Source organism: Desmodus rotundus, chromosome X, assembly GCF_022682495.2.
Source record: "Desmodus rotundus isolate HL8 chromosome X, HLdesRot8A.1, whole genome shotgun sequence".
NCBI classification, from domain to species: domain Eukaryota; kingdom Metazoa; phylum Chordata; class Mammalia; order Chiroptera; family Phyllostomidae; genus Desmodus; species Desmodus rotundus.
This window is the reverse complement of record NC_071400.1, coordinates 60,675,057-60,688,309: the sequence shown is the minus strand read 5'-3', so window position 1 is coordinate 60,688,309 and position 13,253 is coordinate 60,675,057. Positions and strand designations below refer to the sequence as shown.

Genomic DNA, 13,253 nt, shown 5'->3' with positions numbered 1-13,253 from the left:
GTGCCTACAGGGAGGCAAGGACATGATGGCCCAAGGAAAAACAGTCAACTGGAACTGTAATTATGGGAGCTCCACTGGGACATGAGCAAGAGGCCCCAGAGAAGACATTCTCTGCCACCTCATGCTGGTTGCCTATACTGGGGCAGGGACATGAGGACCTGCGACATGGCGGTCTAATGTTCCCTTTGTTCCCATTGAAAAACAGTCCCAGAGAGGGACTTTAGGTCAAGATGGTGGTGTAGGCAGACAGGGCTCACCTCTTCGCAAAATTACAACCAAGATACAGAACAATCATCACTCAGAACGGTCAGAAATCGAGTTGAATAAAAGTCTGGCAACTACGGAATTAAAGAAACCACATCCATCCAGACTGGTGGGAGGGGTGCAGGCACAGAACAGGCTGGTCCCACACCCACATGTGGTGGATAAATATTCGGGAGGTAGATCTCAGGAGCAAGGAGTCCCAGCTAAGTCCTCGCCACTTCTACTGCAAAAACCAGTAGGGATTGACTCAGTGGAAGAAACTTCTGGAGCTCCAAGCAGCTCCTCTTAAAGAACCCACACATAGACTCACCTACTCAGCACTGGGGTAGCAGCTTGAAAGGCACCAGTGGCATACTGGGAGAAACTGAACTGTCAGGCATCAAGGCCAGCAGAGGCCATTGTCCCTTTTCTAAACCCTCCCCACACAGAGCCACGGAGCCAGCAAGCTGGTGCCATATCTGAGACTCCATCAACTTGGCTAACAGTGTTTGACCCGCCTTGGAGATCCCCAGAGACTCAGGCCCACCCAAACCACTTTTCCATATGAATGGCTGGTCTTGGCTCATGCTTCACAATTTCCTAAATCCTCTCAAACAAGCACAGCTGGCCTCAGTGAGCCCCAGGCCTGGTACCAGCAGCAGCCAGCCTAGATTCACAGCTTGGCTCCACCCGGGAATCTCCAAGCCCAGTACAAGCCCAGCAGTCATCTCAGATTGCTTTATAGCTCAGGTAGAGTGCCCCTGGCAAAACACAGGTGGGGGCTGACCTTGGCCTGCACCACCCAGGAAATCCCAGGGCCAGCACACCCAGTGGACAGCTACAGACCACACTGGAGCACCACTACCCTGCCCCTGCACAGCTGATCCTCCATGGAGGGCAGAGGTTGGTGGTCAGTGGTCACAGCCAGTCCTTGAAGCTGACTGGACTGGGTAAATCCCTCCCATTGATCTGCCAACAGCAACCAAGGCTCAACTACAAGAGGAGGGTGTACTCAGCACACACGATGGACATATCTTGATTACCCAGTTTGGGTAATAGGGGAGGCTGTGTCACTAGTCCCTACAAGACACCTACTGTATTAGGCCACACTACCAAGACACGGAGTCATAGCAGCTCTACCTAATACACAGAAACAGACACAGGGAGGCTGCCAAAATGAGGAGACAAAGAAACGTGGCCCAAATGAAAGGACAGATCAAAACTTCAGAAAAAGAACTAAACGAAATGGAGATAAGCAATCTATCAGATGCAGAGTTCAAAACACTGGTTATTAGGATGCTCAAGGAACTCATTGGGTACTTCAAAAACATAAAATAAACCGAGGCACAAATAAAGGTTACATTAAGTGAAATAAGGAAAAATTTACAGGGAAGCAACAATGGAGTGGAGGAAGCCGAGATTCAAATCAATGATTTGAAACATAAGGAAGAAAAAAACATTCAATCAGACCTGCAAGAAGAAAAAAATTTTCAAAAAAATGAGGATAGCCTAAGGAGCCTCTGGAACAACTTCAAACATACCAACATTCAAATCACAGGGGTGCTGGAAGGGGAGGAGAAAGAGCAAAAATTGTAAACTTATTTGAAAAAATAATGAAAGAAGACTTTCCTCATGTGGTGAAGGAAACGCACACGCGAGTCCAGGGAGCACAGCAAGTCCCAAACCAGATGGACGCAAAGAGGCCCACCCCAAGTCATAAGCAGAGGGTTACCTACAAGGGAGTTCCGATGACACTGTCAGCTGATTTCTCAAAAGAAACTTTGGAGCCTCATCGTCTCTGGCTCATGGCATTCTGCTGTTTTCTCCTATATGCTCTTCTGTACCGCTGTGTTTCTAAAAGACACACAGTAAAACAAACTTACAATTTCTGCCCTGGCTGGTGAGGTTCAATGGATTGAGCACCCCTGGGGGAACGGAAAGGTCTGGGGTTCAATTCCCAGTCAGGCCACATGCGGGCAGGGCGGGGCTGGGGGGTCGGGGGGATTGTTGTGGCGGACCAGGTCCCCAATAGGGGGCATGTGAGAGGCAACCAATAGATGTATCTCTGGCACATTGATGTTTCTCTCTCCCTCCCTCCCGCTCTCTAAAAATAGATAAATAAATTCTTTAAAAAACAAATAAATAAAATCCTAAGAAAAAAATAACTAATTACGCCCCCAAATCCATCTGCCTTTTCCTAGGCTTCAGAAATCCGACCGCAGGGCACCAGCGTGGCCCCGGCACTCCAAGCCTAGGAAGCTAGAACCTCCCACCAAAGAGGAGTCTCTGGTGGGAGACTTCTGGGGCTGAGCTCACTTAAAAGCAGAGGCCTGGCGGCGCGGGCCCCTCTCACCGGGTGGCTCGAGCAAACGGTGGAGGCCGGCCTGTGCGCGAGGTTGCGCGGAGCCAGGGGCGGGGCCTCCGCCGCTACCCTTACCCAAACCTGGCAACAGAGAAGCAAAGCCCCAGCCAAAGGCGGGAGTGATGCCTGCGGGCTGTGGCCCCGCCCCGGGCCGCCATTCCCAGGCTTGTGGGACCGCGCTACCACAGATCTCTGTCCTTCTTTCGCTGAACAGAGCGGGGCGACGGGCCTGATAGAGCTGTCCCGGACTGAACTCGCATCTCCCCACGGCTAGGCAAGTCTCCGGCCCTCCCAACCCGCGTCGGCGGCCACTGAGCCGGGAGGGGCAGCCTGAGCTGGGGCCTCCCACGGGAGGGCCCGGCGTCCAGGAGAACCCAGTCTCAGAGGCTCCCCTGGGCACGATCAACCTTGAGCCAACTGGTTCCCGAGGCCCCTTCCCGTGACTGCAGTGCTTCTTTCCGCGTTCCGGAGGAGCCTGGTCAGGTGGGTGGACGAACAAGTCGGTGCACCTATCGCGCCGGTACCCGTAGCACTGGCATATCCCTGACCCCCACCCAAACCTGCTCTTCTGCTTTGTTGCCTCCAGAGCTCACGGTCCACAAACAGTTCACCTACCGGCGGCCCCAACCCAGCGGGAGAAGTGGACATGAGGTTGGCAGGTGGGTGGCTTCCACAGTGAATGAGAGGAAGTTGGAAAGGGGTCCCTGCTGGAGGCCCAAGTGACCACTAGGTTTCCTTTGGCAAACGGGGGACTCATTCTCTGACCTTGAACAAATCCTTTGGCCTCCGAGGATTTCAGTTGCCCAAACTGTGAGATGAGGATTAGGATAGTGAATTTCTACCAACTCGGGTAACTGGACGCTGTTTGAAAAATGAGTTGTGGAAGAGAGACTTCATGGACTATGGGGGCGGGGTGGAGATGCAGTAGTCCTAAAGGAGAAACTGACCAAAGCGGCTGGGCTGTGAGTTTCTCAGTTGGACAACAAACACAAAGATGGATTGCAGGGGTTGGGGGGTGGACAGCTCGAGGGGTAGAGAACAGAGCTCAAGAATTGGAGTTGAGACCTGCTAAGGTTGCAGCGTTATGAATGTATTCCAGTGGAGCTGGCCAGTGAGGAAATGGCCGGGAGGGCATAGCCTCAAGGCTAGGGCAGGGAAGTAGAGAGCCATTGCTCCTTGGGGGTAATTCAAGCCAGGGGTAGATGAGAGCACCTGTAAGGAGGGTAGGGGAAGGAGAGTCGGGTATAGGCAGAGAAGGCGGCCTGGGACAGAAGCCAGGCAAGGTCTAACTTTTCAGGGGAGGGTAGAGGAGGACGACCTAAGCAAGGAGAATGAGGAGTGTCCAGAGAGTGCCATTCTGGGCAGTCAACTGAGAGGGGTGGAGGAAGATCAGGGCTGACACGTCATGGAGCTGACACCGGGAAGGCCATAGGTAGCCTTGGCAACAAGCTGTGTTTTTTTTTAAATCCTCACCTGATGATATGTTTATTGATTTTGAGAGGGGAAGGGAGAGAAACACATCCATGTGAGAGAGAAATATCTATTGGTTGCCTTTCATACATGCCCCATCCAGGGATCGAACTCACAACCTAGGTATATGCCCTGACACAGAATCAAACCCGCAACCTCTTGTTGTACAGGACAATATTCCAACCAACTGAGCCACCAGGCCAGGTGGCAACAAACTGTTTTGGTGGGGTTATGGAGGCAAGGCTATATTGGAGTAGGTTGTGAGAGAGTGGAAGAGTCACTCTATGGAAAGAGCCAGTGTACATGCTTTGAAGGAGCTGATGGGGAAGAGGAAGGATGGAGAGAAAGAGAGATCAGTGGTTCAGTCGGATGTGATTCTGAAGGAGGGCTTTTCCTTCCATGCTTTTTAAAAAAAGATTTTATTTATTTATTTATTTATTTGAGAGAGGGGAAGGGAAGGAGAAATAGAGGGGGAGAAACATCAATGTGTGGTTGCCTCTCATGTGCCCCCTACTGGGGACCTACCCCGCAACCCAGTCATGTGCCCTGACTGGGAATCAAACTGGTGACCTTTCCATTCACAGGATGATGCCCAAACCACTGAGCCACACCAGTCAGGGATTCTGTGCTTTGTTATGAGGAAAGGTCACATGTTGAAAACAGAAGAGAAAGACTGAGATGGAATGGTTGATGTTACAAGAAACCTGAACAGGGAGGAGAGCTCGGGGTCCAAGTCATAACAAGTGAAGGGGCTGGTCTTCAAAAGAAGTATGCCCTCCTCTGTCATACCAGGAGAAAAGAGAACATAATGGGTGGTGCACAAATATCGGCAGCGTCAGAGGCAGGAAGTTAGGAGGCTCCTGGGGGAGTGCTGGAGCCCCCTGGAGCAGTGAATTCTGGAAGGCCCCTCCGCGTGTGCCAGGGAGAACCAGCCTGAGAGCCTTGAAGGTGGAACTCAGTTTCTTCCTTCCACCTGCCAGGAGCTCGAGTCCCTGGCTCCTGCCTGGTGGATGACAACAGGTCTCCCCCTTCATTTCCTCCTATCACTTCTTCCCAAGTGATGGGGAGATCTGGTCATAAGAGACCCTAGGGTCTTCTGGGAGCTTGCTAGCATCTGAAGTGGCCTTCTCTTGTCTGTCCTGCCTCCAGGTCCCCTCCGCATCGTTGTCCTGGTTGTGACTGTGGGCCTCACCTGGATCGTAGTCAGCATCCTCCTGGGTGGGCCTGGCAGTGGCTTTCCTCGTATCCAGCAGCTCTTTACCAGTGAGTGTGGGACTCTTCCTTGCCCTGCCACCGAGGTCCCCAGGGCAGCTACCTGGGTCTGTGGGCTGAGGCTCAGGGTGGGGGAGAGGGGAGCCTGGGTTTTCTTTCCCTTCCTTGAAGGCCACCTCTAGGTGCCCTCAGTCTCCTGGCACCCAATGCAGCTGGGAAGATGCTTTGGCTGGGAAGCCAATCACTGTTGATTCAAATTCTAAGCACAGTTGTAATTGGTGGGACATAAGTGATAGGCAGGAGACATCTGCTAAATATTGAGGTTGACACTCTGGTTGCTCCCTGATGAGTTCTGAGATGGGGGGGACTCTAAACCTTGTGTCTGGTGATGGGTCACCTGAGTACTCTTAAACAGTTCCAATTTACCCTTTTCCTGGATCAGGGAGCTTTGCGTGGCAACATCATTTAGACTTGAGCAGGAACATGGCACGGTCTGCCTGGCTTAGCCCTTGGCCTCTGATCCTGCTGCCCCACCGCCTTGACTGCATGGTGCAGGGTCAGGCTGCCCTGCGGCGGGCCCCAGGGGGCCTCCACACTAACGGAAACAACTCTCTGTACCCACAGGCCCAGAGAACTCAGTGACTGCAGGTAAGGCTCCTGTCACCTCCCTGCTCCTCCTCATACCGTTTATGTGGTACCCCTGCCTGTCCCTAGTTCTGCAGGGTTTCTTTCCCCCATTTATCTCTCCCCCAACTGGACCACACAGCCTGCTGCAGCTACTTGCATGTGTGAACCTAGAAAACAAGTTACCCGCTTCCAGAATACTCTGGTAGGACCTGCGTAAGATAGGCAGTCCCATTCCAAAAGGGAAATGTTGGAAGGAATAAAGGAGCCACCAAAACCCAGCAGGGAAAACGCCATTAGGTTTCAAGGGATCTGAAGGGTCCTCTGCGGCCCAGTGCTCTGCCCATAGAGCCATCCTTCCTCCCATCCTTTCTCTGTCCCTCTCAGTTCGGGCCAGCAGTGTTTCTGCTGTTATAAAGTTCTTGAAAAAAATGTGTTGGTCTCCTGGAGACTTCATGGACAGTAGGGTCCCCCACATCTCTGTCGGGTAACCCCATCTCTATTCCTGGCTTCTGCTGGCATGGCTGAGTGGATCCACAAGTCCCCTCGGCTCTTCGGACAACAGTTGTCTGGCCACGCCCCTGCTGTTCTCACAAGAGCATGCTTTCTCGTTAGGCTGAGAATTCCCCAAATCTTCATGTTCTGCTTCCTTTATGCTTAATAATTCCTTTCCCACTTTACTTTCCCCTTTCACATTTTACTATGAGATGGTTCCAGGGAAGCCAGGCGCTGCCCTCAACACTTGGCTTGGAAATCTCAACGAAATACTCAAGTTCAGCATTTACAAGTTCTGCCTTCCCCCACCACACTGGAACACAATTCGGTGAAGTTCTTTGTCACTCCATGACAAGGATGGCCTTGCCTCCAGTGTCCAATCACATGCTCCCCATTTCCTCCTGAGATCTCACCAGAACAGCCTTTAGCGTTCACATTTCTGGCAACATTCTGGTCATCATTACATATGTACCCCCAAGATGACAGAAGTTTTCTCTATCGTTCTTCTGTCTTTCTGAGCCCTCACTGCCATCCCCTTTAATGTCTATATTTCTACTCATAGTCTCTTCAAGGCAACCTAGGCCTTTTCTAACATGCACCTCAAAATTCTACAGCTTCTACACATTACCCAGCTCCAAGGCCATGTGCACGTTTTCAGGGCTTTGCTACAGTAGCACTCCACTTCCCGGGGTCAAAATCTGTATCAGTTTCCTGGGGTGGCCATACCCTCCAAAGACTCTAGGGGAGGATCCTTCCTGCCTCTCCCAGTTTCTGGCGGCCCCAAATGTTCCTTGGGTTCATAGTCACATGATTCCAGCATCTGCCTCCATCTTCAAGTGGCCTTCTCCTCCATGTCTATGTCCTCTCTTCTGTCTCTTTTTTTAAAATTGTTGTTGTTGTTTGTAAGATTTTATGTATTTATTTAGAGAGGGGAAGGAGGGAGAAAGAGAAGGAGAGAAACATCAATGTGTGGTTGCCTCTCACGTGGCCCCTTACTGGGGACCTGGCCCACAACCCAGGCCTGTGCCCTGACTGGGAATCAAACTGGTGGCCCTTTGGTTCACAACCCGTGCTCAATACACTGAGCCACACCAGCCAGGCTATCTTTCTGTCTCTTATAAGGATACTTGTCATTGGATTGAGGGCTACCCTACTCTAGGATGATTTCATCTTAATGAGTTATATCTTCAATGACCCAGTTCCCAAATAGGATAACATTATGACATACTGGGTGTTAGAACATCAACAAATCTTCTGTGGGAACACAATACAACCTGTGACAGAGGCTGTCTTCCTCCTGTCCTTTCACCTCTACCCCGAGGGAACTGGGTACTCCCAATGTTACTGCTTTCCTGCAGTCTGTTCTGGCCGAGCTCCCATCCATGCACCTGCCCTCCAGGCTGCTCCTTTCTCTTCTCTGACTGGTGGCAGAAAAGCTTCCCTGGGGCCCTTGTCACCTTGCCCTGAGGCCAGCCCCAGCAGATACACAAGTGTCAATAGAAGTGTCCCTGGCCTGAGCAATTTCCCCTCGAGCCACTGGTCCCTGCTCTGTGATCACTCACTCCTCCCTGTGGGCTGGTCCTGACCTCACCCTCTCAGACTTCGAGTGACCACAGGACCGGGCCCATGGGTCATCCCTGCTATCCCCACGCAGAGCCTCGGGCCAGGAAGTATAAGTGCGGCCTGCCCCAGCCATGCCCTGAAGAGCACCTGGCCTTCCGCATGGTCAGCGGGGCTGCCAATGTCATCGGACCCAAGATCTGCCTCGAGGACAAGATGTGAGCTCCTTGGGGAGTACAGGTGGGGTGGGGGAGGGAATGGGTGACTGGAAGCTGGGTCTGCAAGGGCAGGTGAGCAGAGCACACATATCACTTGAGAGCTGTCTGCTTGCCAGGCTCATGAGCAGTGTCAAGGACAACGTGGGCCGTGGACTGAACATTGCCCTGGTGAATGGTGAGTTCCCTGTGATTTGGGGTCGCAGTTTGGTTCAGGACAGTGGAACTCTGCTGTGACCTTCCCCTCCCCTCCCATTCCCTCCAGAATTCCCAGGGATGGGTGGAAGGGGTCCATGCTAGCTGAAGTCTCCACAGAAGCAACTCGGTGAACGAAAACATGGGATCAGTATAGAATTAGAGGTTCCCAGGAAGTTAAAGGGTGCTTTGTGGGGAGCCCCTGGAGGGACTCAAATGCCAGGCAGACGCTCTGCAGCCTTGGGTGGGCCGCAGCTGTGTGAATAAGGAACACAGTTGGCATGAATATGGGAGGGAATCTTTGAAAGCTTCCAGAAGGGCTGCACCCAGTGGCCACGCCGTGCCGTGAGCCTGGTCTGGGAGGACGGAGGTGGTAGGGTGGAATTTCCCTGGTAGCTTGCCCAGTAAGATCCCTGCCCTCCCTCTTGACCCAGGGGTCAGCGGCGAGCTCATCGAGGCCCGGGCCTTTGACATGTGGGCAGGAGGTGAGTGGCTGCTGCGGCCTCCCACTTTCTGACTGTGCAGCAGAATGACCGGGTGTCCTTCCCCTGAAACACTGCTCTTTTTCTGTCCGTCCGCTGGGGGCTTCTCGAGTACTTCCTTGGGCTCAGAAAAGGCAGGGGGATGGACAGGTATGTGGTCATGGGGAGCTCCCTGGCCAGTTTGTCCCTGCACCCCCTTGGTGACCCTTAGTGGGGTGTATCCCTGGCCTGATCCCTGCTTTAAGTGTCCTTGTTTGGAGAACAGGGGATGGTGGGGAAGGGATGCTCAGTGATGCCTGCTGCTTCATGTTCAATGGAACCTGTGCTGCTAGATGTCAACGAGCTACTGAAGTTTATTCGGCCACTGCATGAAGGCACTCTGGTGTTCGTGGCGTCCTATGATGACCCAGCCACCAAGTAAGTGATTGCCCAGGCCACCTCAGGCTCGCCCTCCTACGGCGACAGCTCACATCTCTTCCTTCTGTGTGGCAGGATGAATGAAGAGACCAGGAAGCTTTTCAGCGATCTGGGCAGCAAGAACGTCAGGGACCTGGCCTTTCGGGACAGCTGGGTGTTTGTGGGGGCCAAGGGTGTGCAGAACAAGAGCCCCTTTGAACAGGTATGGGCGGAAAGCCTGGCACCTCCGCTTCCCAGCTCAGGGTAGCTGGCCTGGCCCTTCTGCCTGCTTCCCATGAGGTCCCCTTCTGTTCATGCTGCAGCCTTCCCTGAATTCTGCCCCAGCGTCTGCACCCAAGGCAGCCCTAGCCCCTCCCATTCTGCCCAGGGAGGGCAGCAACGTTGACGTTCCCTGTCCTGTATGGATTTCACCCTAAGGGGCTTTAAATGGCAAAGCTTTCACATTGGCAAGACTCACAACTAAGACTTTCCTCCCAAATCTCTACCTCTTCAAGATGTTCGGTCCTGTCCCATCCTCCCCAAACCTAAGACCCCCATTCACACTGCATGCCCTTCCCCCAGCATCCCTGGCTGCTGTCTGGCCAGCTTTTCCTCTGGGGCCCCATGTGTCATGCCCCATGTGAGGGGCTGGTAAGCCCCAGGTGCCATCCTCATCTTTGGGAGTCTCCGAGCTCTGTGAAAGCCATGTTGTCCCCAAGCCCTGTTCCCCACAGCAGGACAAGAACAACAGGCTGTTTCAGTGGTGTCTGGAAGGTTCTGGCTGCCAAAAGAGCAGCATAGCCCCCAGAGAAGACATACCCCTCTGCCCCAGCTCTTGTAGCTTCCAGCATCTCCACGTGGGCTGGGCGAAGGCAGAGACAAACACACTCCCTCCTTGCCTTCCCAGTGTGCGCCAGGCCCACAGAAGTGCAGAGAAGCTGACGGCTCTCACTCCACCCATGAGCGGGGCAGGCCAGTGCGGCTAGTGCTATTTTTAGATGAGAAAATCAAGGTGCTGGGACAGACAGAGGGGGGCGAGTGCCCTGAGAATGCACGATTGGTCGACACCACCAGAAGGGGACTGATGGTTCTGTTTCCTGTGCCTGAGGCTGAGGCTGTGACTTCCTGCTCCCCACCCCCGCAGCACGTGAAGAACAGTAGGCACACCAATAAGTACGAAGGCTGGCCCGAGGCACTGGAGATGGAAGGCTGCATCCCTAGGAGAACCACAGCCAGCTAGCCAGATGAGCCCAAGTACCAGGCTGAAGGAGGCTGCGTGTACCCGGCCCAGGAGGAGGCAGCAGCAGTGCCAGCGCAGGGCTGAGTCCCGGCCCCACACCTGGCCAGGAGTGTTTTCTTGCATCTGCACCTATGGGCTCCAAGGTGGTGACCGGTGTGTGACTGGTGGCGGGGACTGCAATAACCAGCCTCATCATGATTTGTCACGAAAGCCCAGGTACCCATCTCCTTCCTTTCCTAAAGCTGCTTTCCCTAGTCAGCTCCCACCTAATTCTCAAGCACCCCCAGGCACAAGGCCCTGGGTGCTTGCCCCCTCACGGCTGGTTGGGCATGGTCCAGAACCTCTCTGCCCCAGAGCTGCTCACTGCTCTGCAGGCTAGTCCTGTTTCCAGTGATTCCTTCTGGTGAGCCACACCTGGCGGCTGAGGCAAGGGACCTGACTGCCTCCTGCCCCATTCTCTGCAGGAACGGGCCACCTTAGAGCTTGGCTGGCAGGGCGGTAACGTAGTTAGCCTGGTCGCGGTCCCTACTGCAATGCGTGGCAGCTCGTGCCATTTGTCGGAGGGCTTGCCTTCTAGATGACCTCTTAATAAATTGGTGCCCCCCAGTGGACTGAAGTGCATTCAGTGCGGAGTCGGGAGTGATGTTGTCCTTGGGGGAAGGGACATGTCCCGGAGGCTCAGCCAACCTACCCCCACAGCCTTAGCACACAGCCTTTGTCTCCAAGACTCCTGCCACAGATGGGTCTTGCTGTGGCTGAGCTGTGACTCAGGCGGTGAGCAGAGCAGCTCCCCAGCTGGCAGCCCTGTATCCTGGCCTGGGAGAGACAGTTCTGCCCTCCTGGGGCTGCAGGAAACCCATGGACTCCCTCCCACACAGCACAGCCTATAGGGACCCAGGTGAGGATTAAAGCCAGTCCGGGTGCCTCCCCAGCACACGCAGCCTCCCTGAGAGCTAGTGTGCCTCTCCAAAGCACTCATCTCTGGATGCCTTTGAAATCAGGGCTGCAAAGGGCAGAGACACTTGGCCTGCTTATCATTCCTCACAGATTTGTTACATTTCCCTTCACTGAGTGAGAACCGGCAGAAACTATCAGGAATTTTGCTGGAATACCACATGGGGGGGGTGCAGAAGTGGGCTGGGGTCAGAAAAAGAGAAGGCATTTTGGACTCCCTAGATGGGAGGAATTGGGGCACCAGCCAGACAACTTCAAGGGGGCCGTGGAGGGGACGGTGGACTATTCTGGAGGTGTGCTTCCTGAGCCTCTGCCTTCTGGGACCTAAGTGCTGCCAGAGTGCAGGCAAAGTGTCAAGAAACAGAAGATGAAAGGCGCAGAGAGAAGAGGAGCGAGAGGCCCCAGGACAGCACAGGAAGGAGAGGCTTTGGTTGTGACGCTGAGACTGGGAAGGGTCAGGGAAGCGGAGACTCGGAGAAGGTCCAGCTTGCCCAGGAGGTGGCGATCGTGGAAGCTGATGCCCAGCCTGACCCTGTGCCAAGCAGTTCACATGTGTTCATGTTTTAGTAGGCTTTCTTTTTTTAGAGAGTTTTAGGTTCACAACAAAGTAGAGCAGAAAGTACAGAGAGTTCGTTCTCACATACATACCCACTAACACCTCATCATCACCCAAGGCTCAAAGTTGACATTGGGGTTCCCTCTTGTGTGGTAGTCTGTGGGTTTGACAAACATATCTAGTGATCTGTATCTACCATTGGAGTATCATACATGTATTCATTTTGTAAACCTTGTATTATGGAGATTTTCAAAGGGCCCCAAAGTAGTGAGAATAGTATAAATGAAGCCCAGGGTACCCACTGGGGCTACCACAGGGGTCAAATGGAACGGAGCCTCACTGCAGGTCCATACTGCAAGGCTGGGAGGTGTGTAGACCCCTCCGTGCCTCTCAAACAACTGCCGTGACTGCCCGAGCTTCCCCACTCACCAGATGGCTTCCCTGGACTGGGCACTGTCAAATGCGGACTTGTGCCCCAGTGACAGCTGCTAACTACTCAGGGGGTTCTGCCCTCGCTGGAGGTCGCCACAGTCACACAGGTAGAAAGAGCAGGCCAGATTTATCCCCCACTTGGCCTCACACAGGCTAGAAGCTGATGGTGGTGTGGAGCAAGCCTGCCCAACTTTCCAAAGTAGAGGTCCGGCTTTATCCTGCAGTCTTTCTCAGCCAGGGTGCCACCCACCGCCCCCTCAGCCCTACTCTTTAGGAGTTACAACTTTCTCGGTTACAAGTAGCAGAATTCCAACTCAAACTGACATAGCAAAACTCAGTAACGACAGGAGGTAGACTTATTGTTCCTGTAACAGAACGCAAAGCCCATGGGTGATTCTAGCACTAATGACGTCATCAGGACATGAGCTCTCTCCACCTCTTCGCTCTGCTTTTCTCTGTATTTGATTCCTTCTCAGACATGCTGTCTCCTCCAGGTAGGGGAGGCAACCTCAGCCAAAAAAGACCTTTTGGCTTTCCAAATAGTTCTAGTACTTGTCCCTGAGGACTAATTCTCATAGGTCCAGACTGGAGTATGGGTTTATCGTTGCATCAGTCTGTGTGGCTCTGATTGGCTGTACCTGGGCACGTGCCTACTCCAGAGGCCAGCGTTGGGGTCGTCCACATGCAAACCTTTCTTACTGGGAGCGGAGGAGAGATGGTTCCCCCAAAGGAAATTGAGGTGACCTGATGCTGCGTAGGCACTACACTTCCCTGTAAATATCAGATATACCCATTGTGCTTGTATTGAATGTGACTT

The 13,253-nt window shown here is 53.4% G+C and overlaps 1 protein-coding gene across 3 annotated transcripts; it reads left to right on the top strand.

Annotated features, from left to right (window-relative positions):
- Window positions 1–2,671: 2,671 nt before the first annotated feature.
- Window positions 2,672–11,105, top strand: FAM3A (FAM3 metabolism regulating signaling molecule A). Of its 3 annotated transcripts, none has more exons than XM_045188221.3 (10): window positions 2,672–3,088; window positions 3,192–3,264; window positions 5,225–5,338; window positions 5,912–5,935; window positions 8,061–8,184; window positions 8,301–8,359; window positions 8,811–8,861; window positions 9,191–9,275; window positions 9,351–9,477; window positions 10,162–11,105. In XM_045188221.3, the coding sequence occupies exons 2-10, from the start codon at window positions 3,252–3,254 to the stop codon at window positions 10,492–10,494; spliced, it is 930 nt and encodes a 309-aa protein (XP_045044156.2). In that variant the 5' UTR covers window positions 2,672–3,088; window positions 3,192–3,251; the 3' UTR covers window positions 10,495–11,105. The 3 variants fall into 3 exon arrangements, with proteins under 3 accessions (XP_045044156.2, XP_024406960.1, XP_045044157.2); XM_024551192.4 differs by having other exon boundaries at window positions 2,691–3,088; window positions 10,399–11,105; XM_045188222.3 differs by lacking the exons at window positions 2,672–3,088; window positions 3,192–3,264; window positions 5,225–5,338; ... (2 more) ...; window positions 8,301–8,359; window positions 8,811–8,861 and adding an exon at window positions 8,868–9,008.
- The last annotated feature ends 2,148 nt before the right edge of the window (window positions 11,106–13,253 follow it).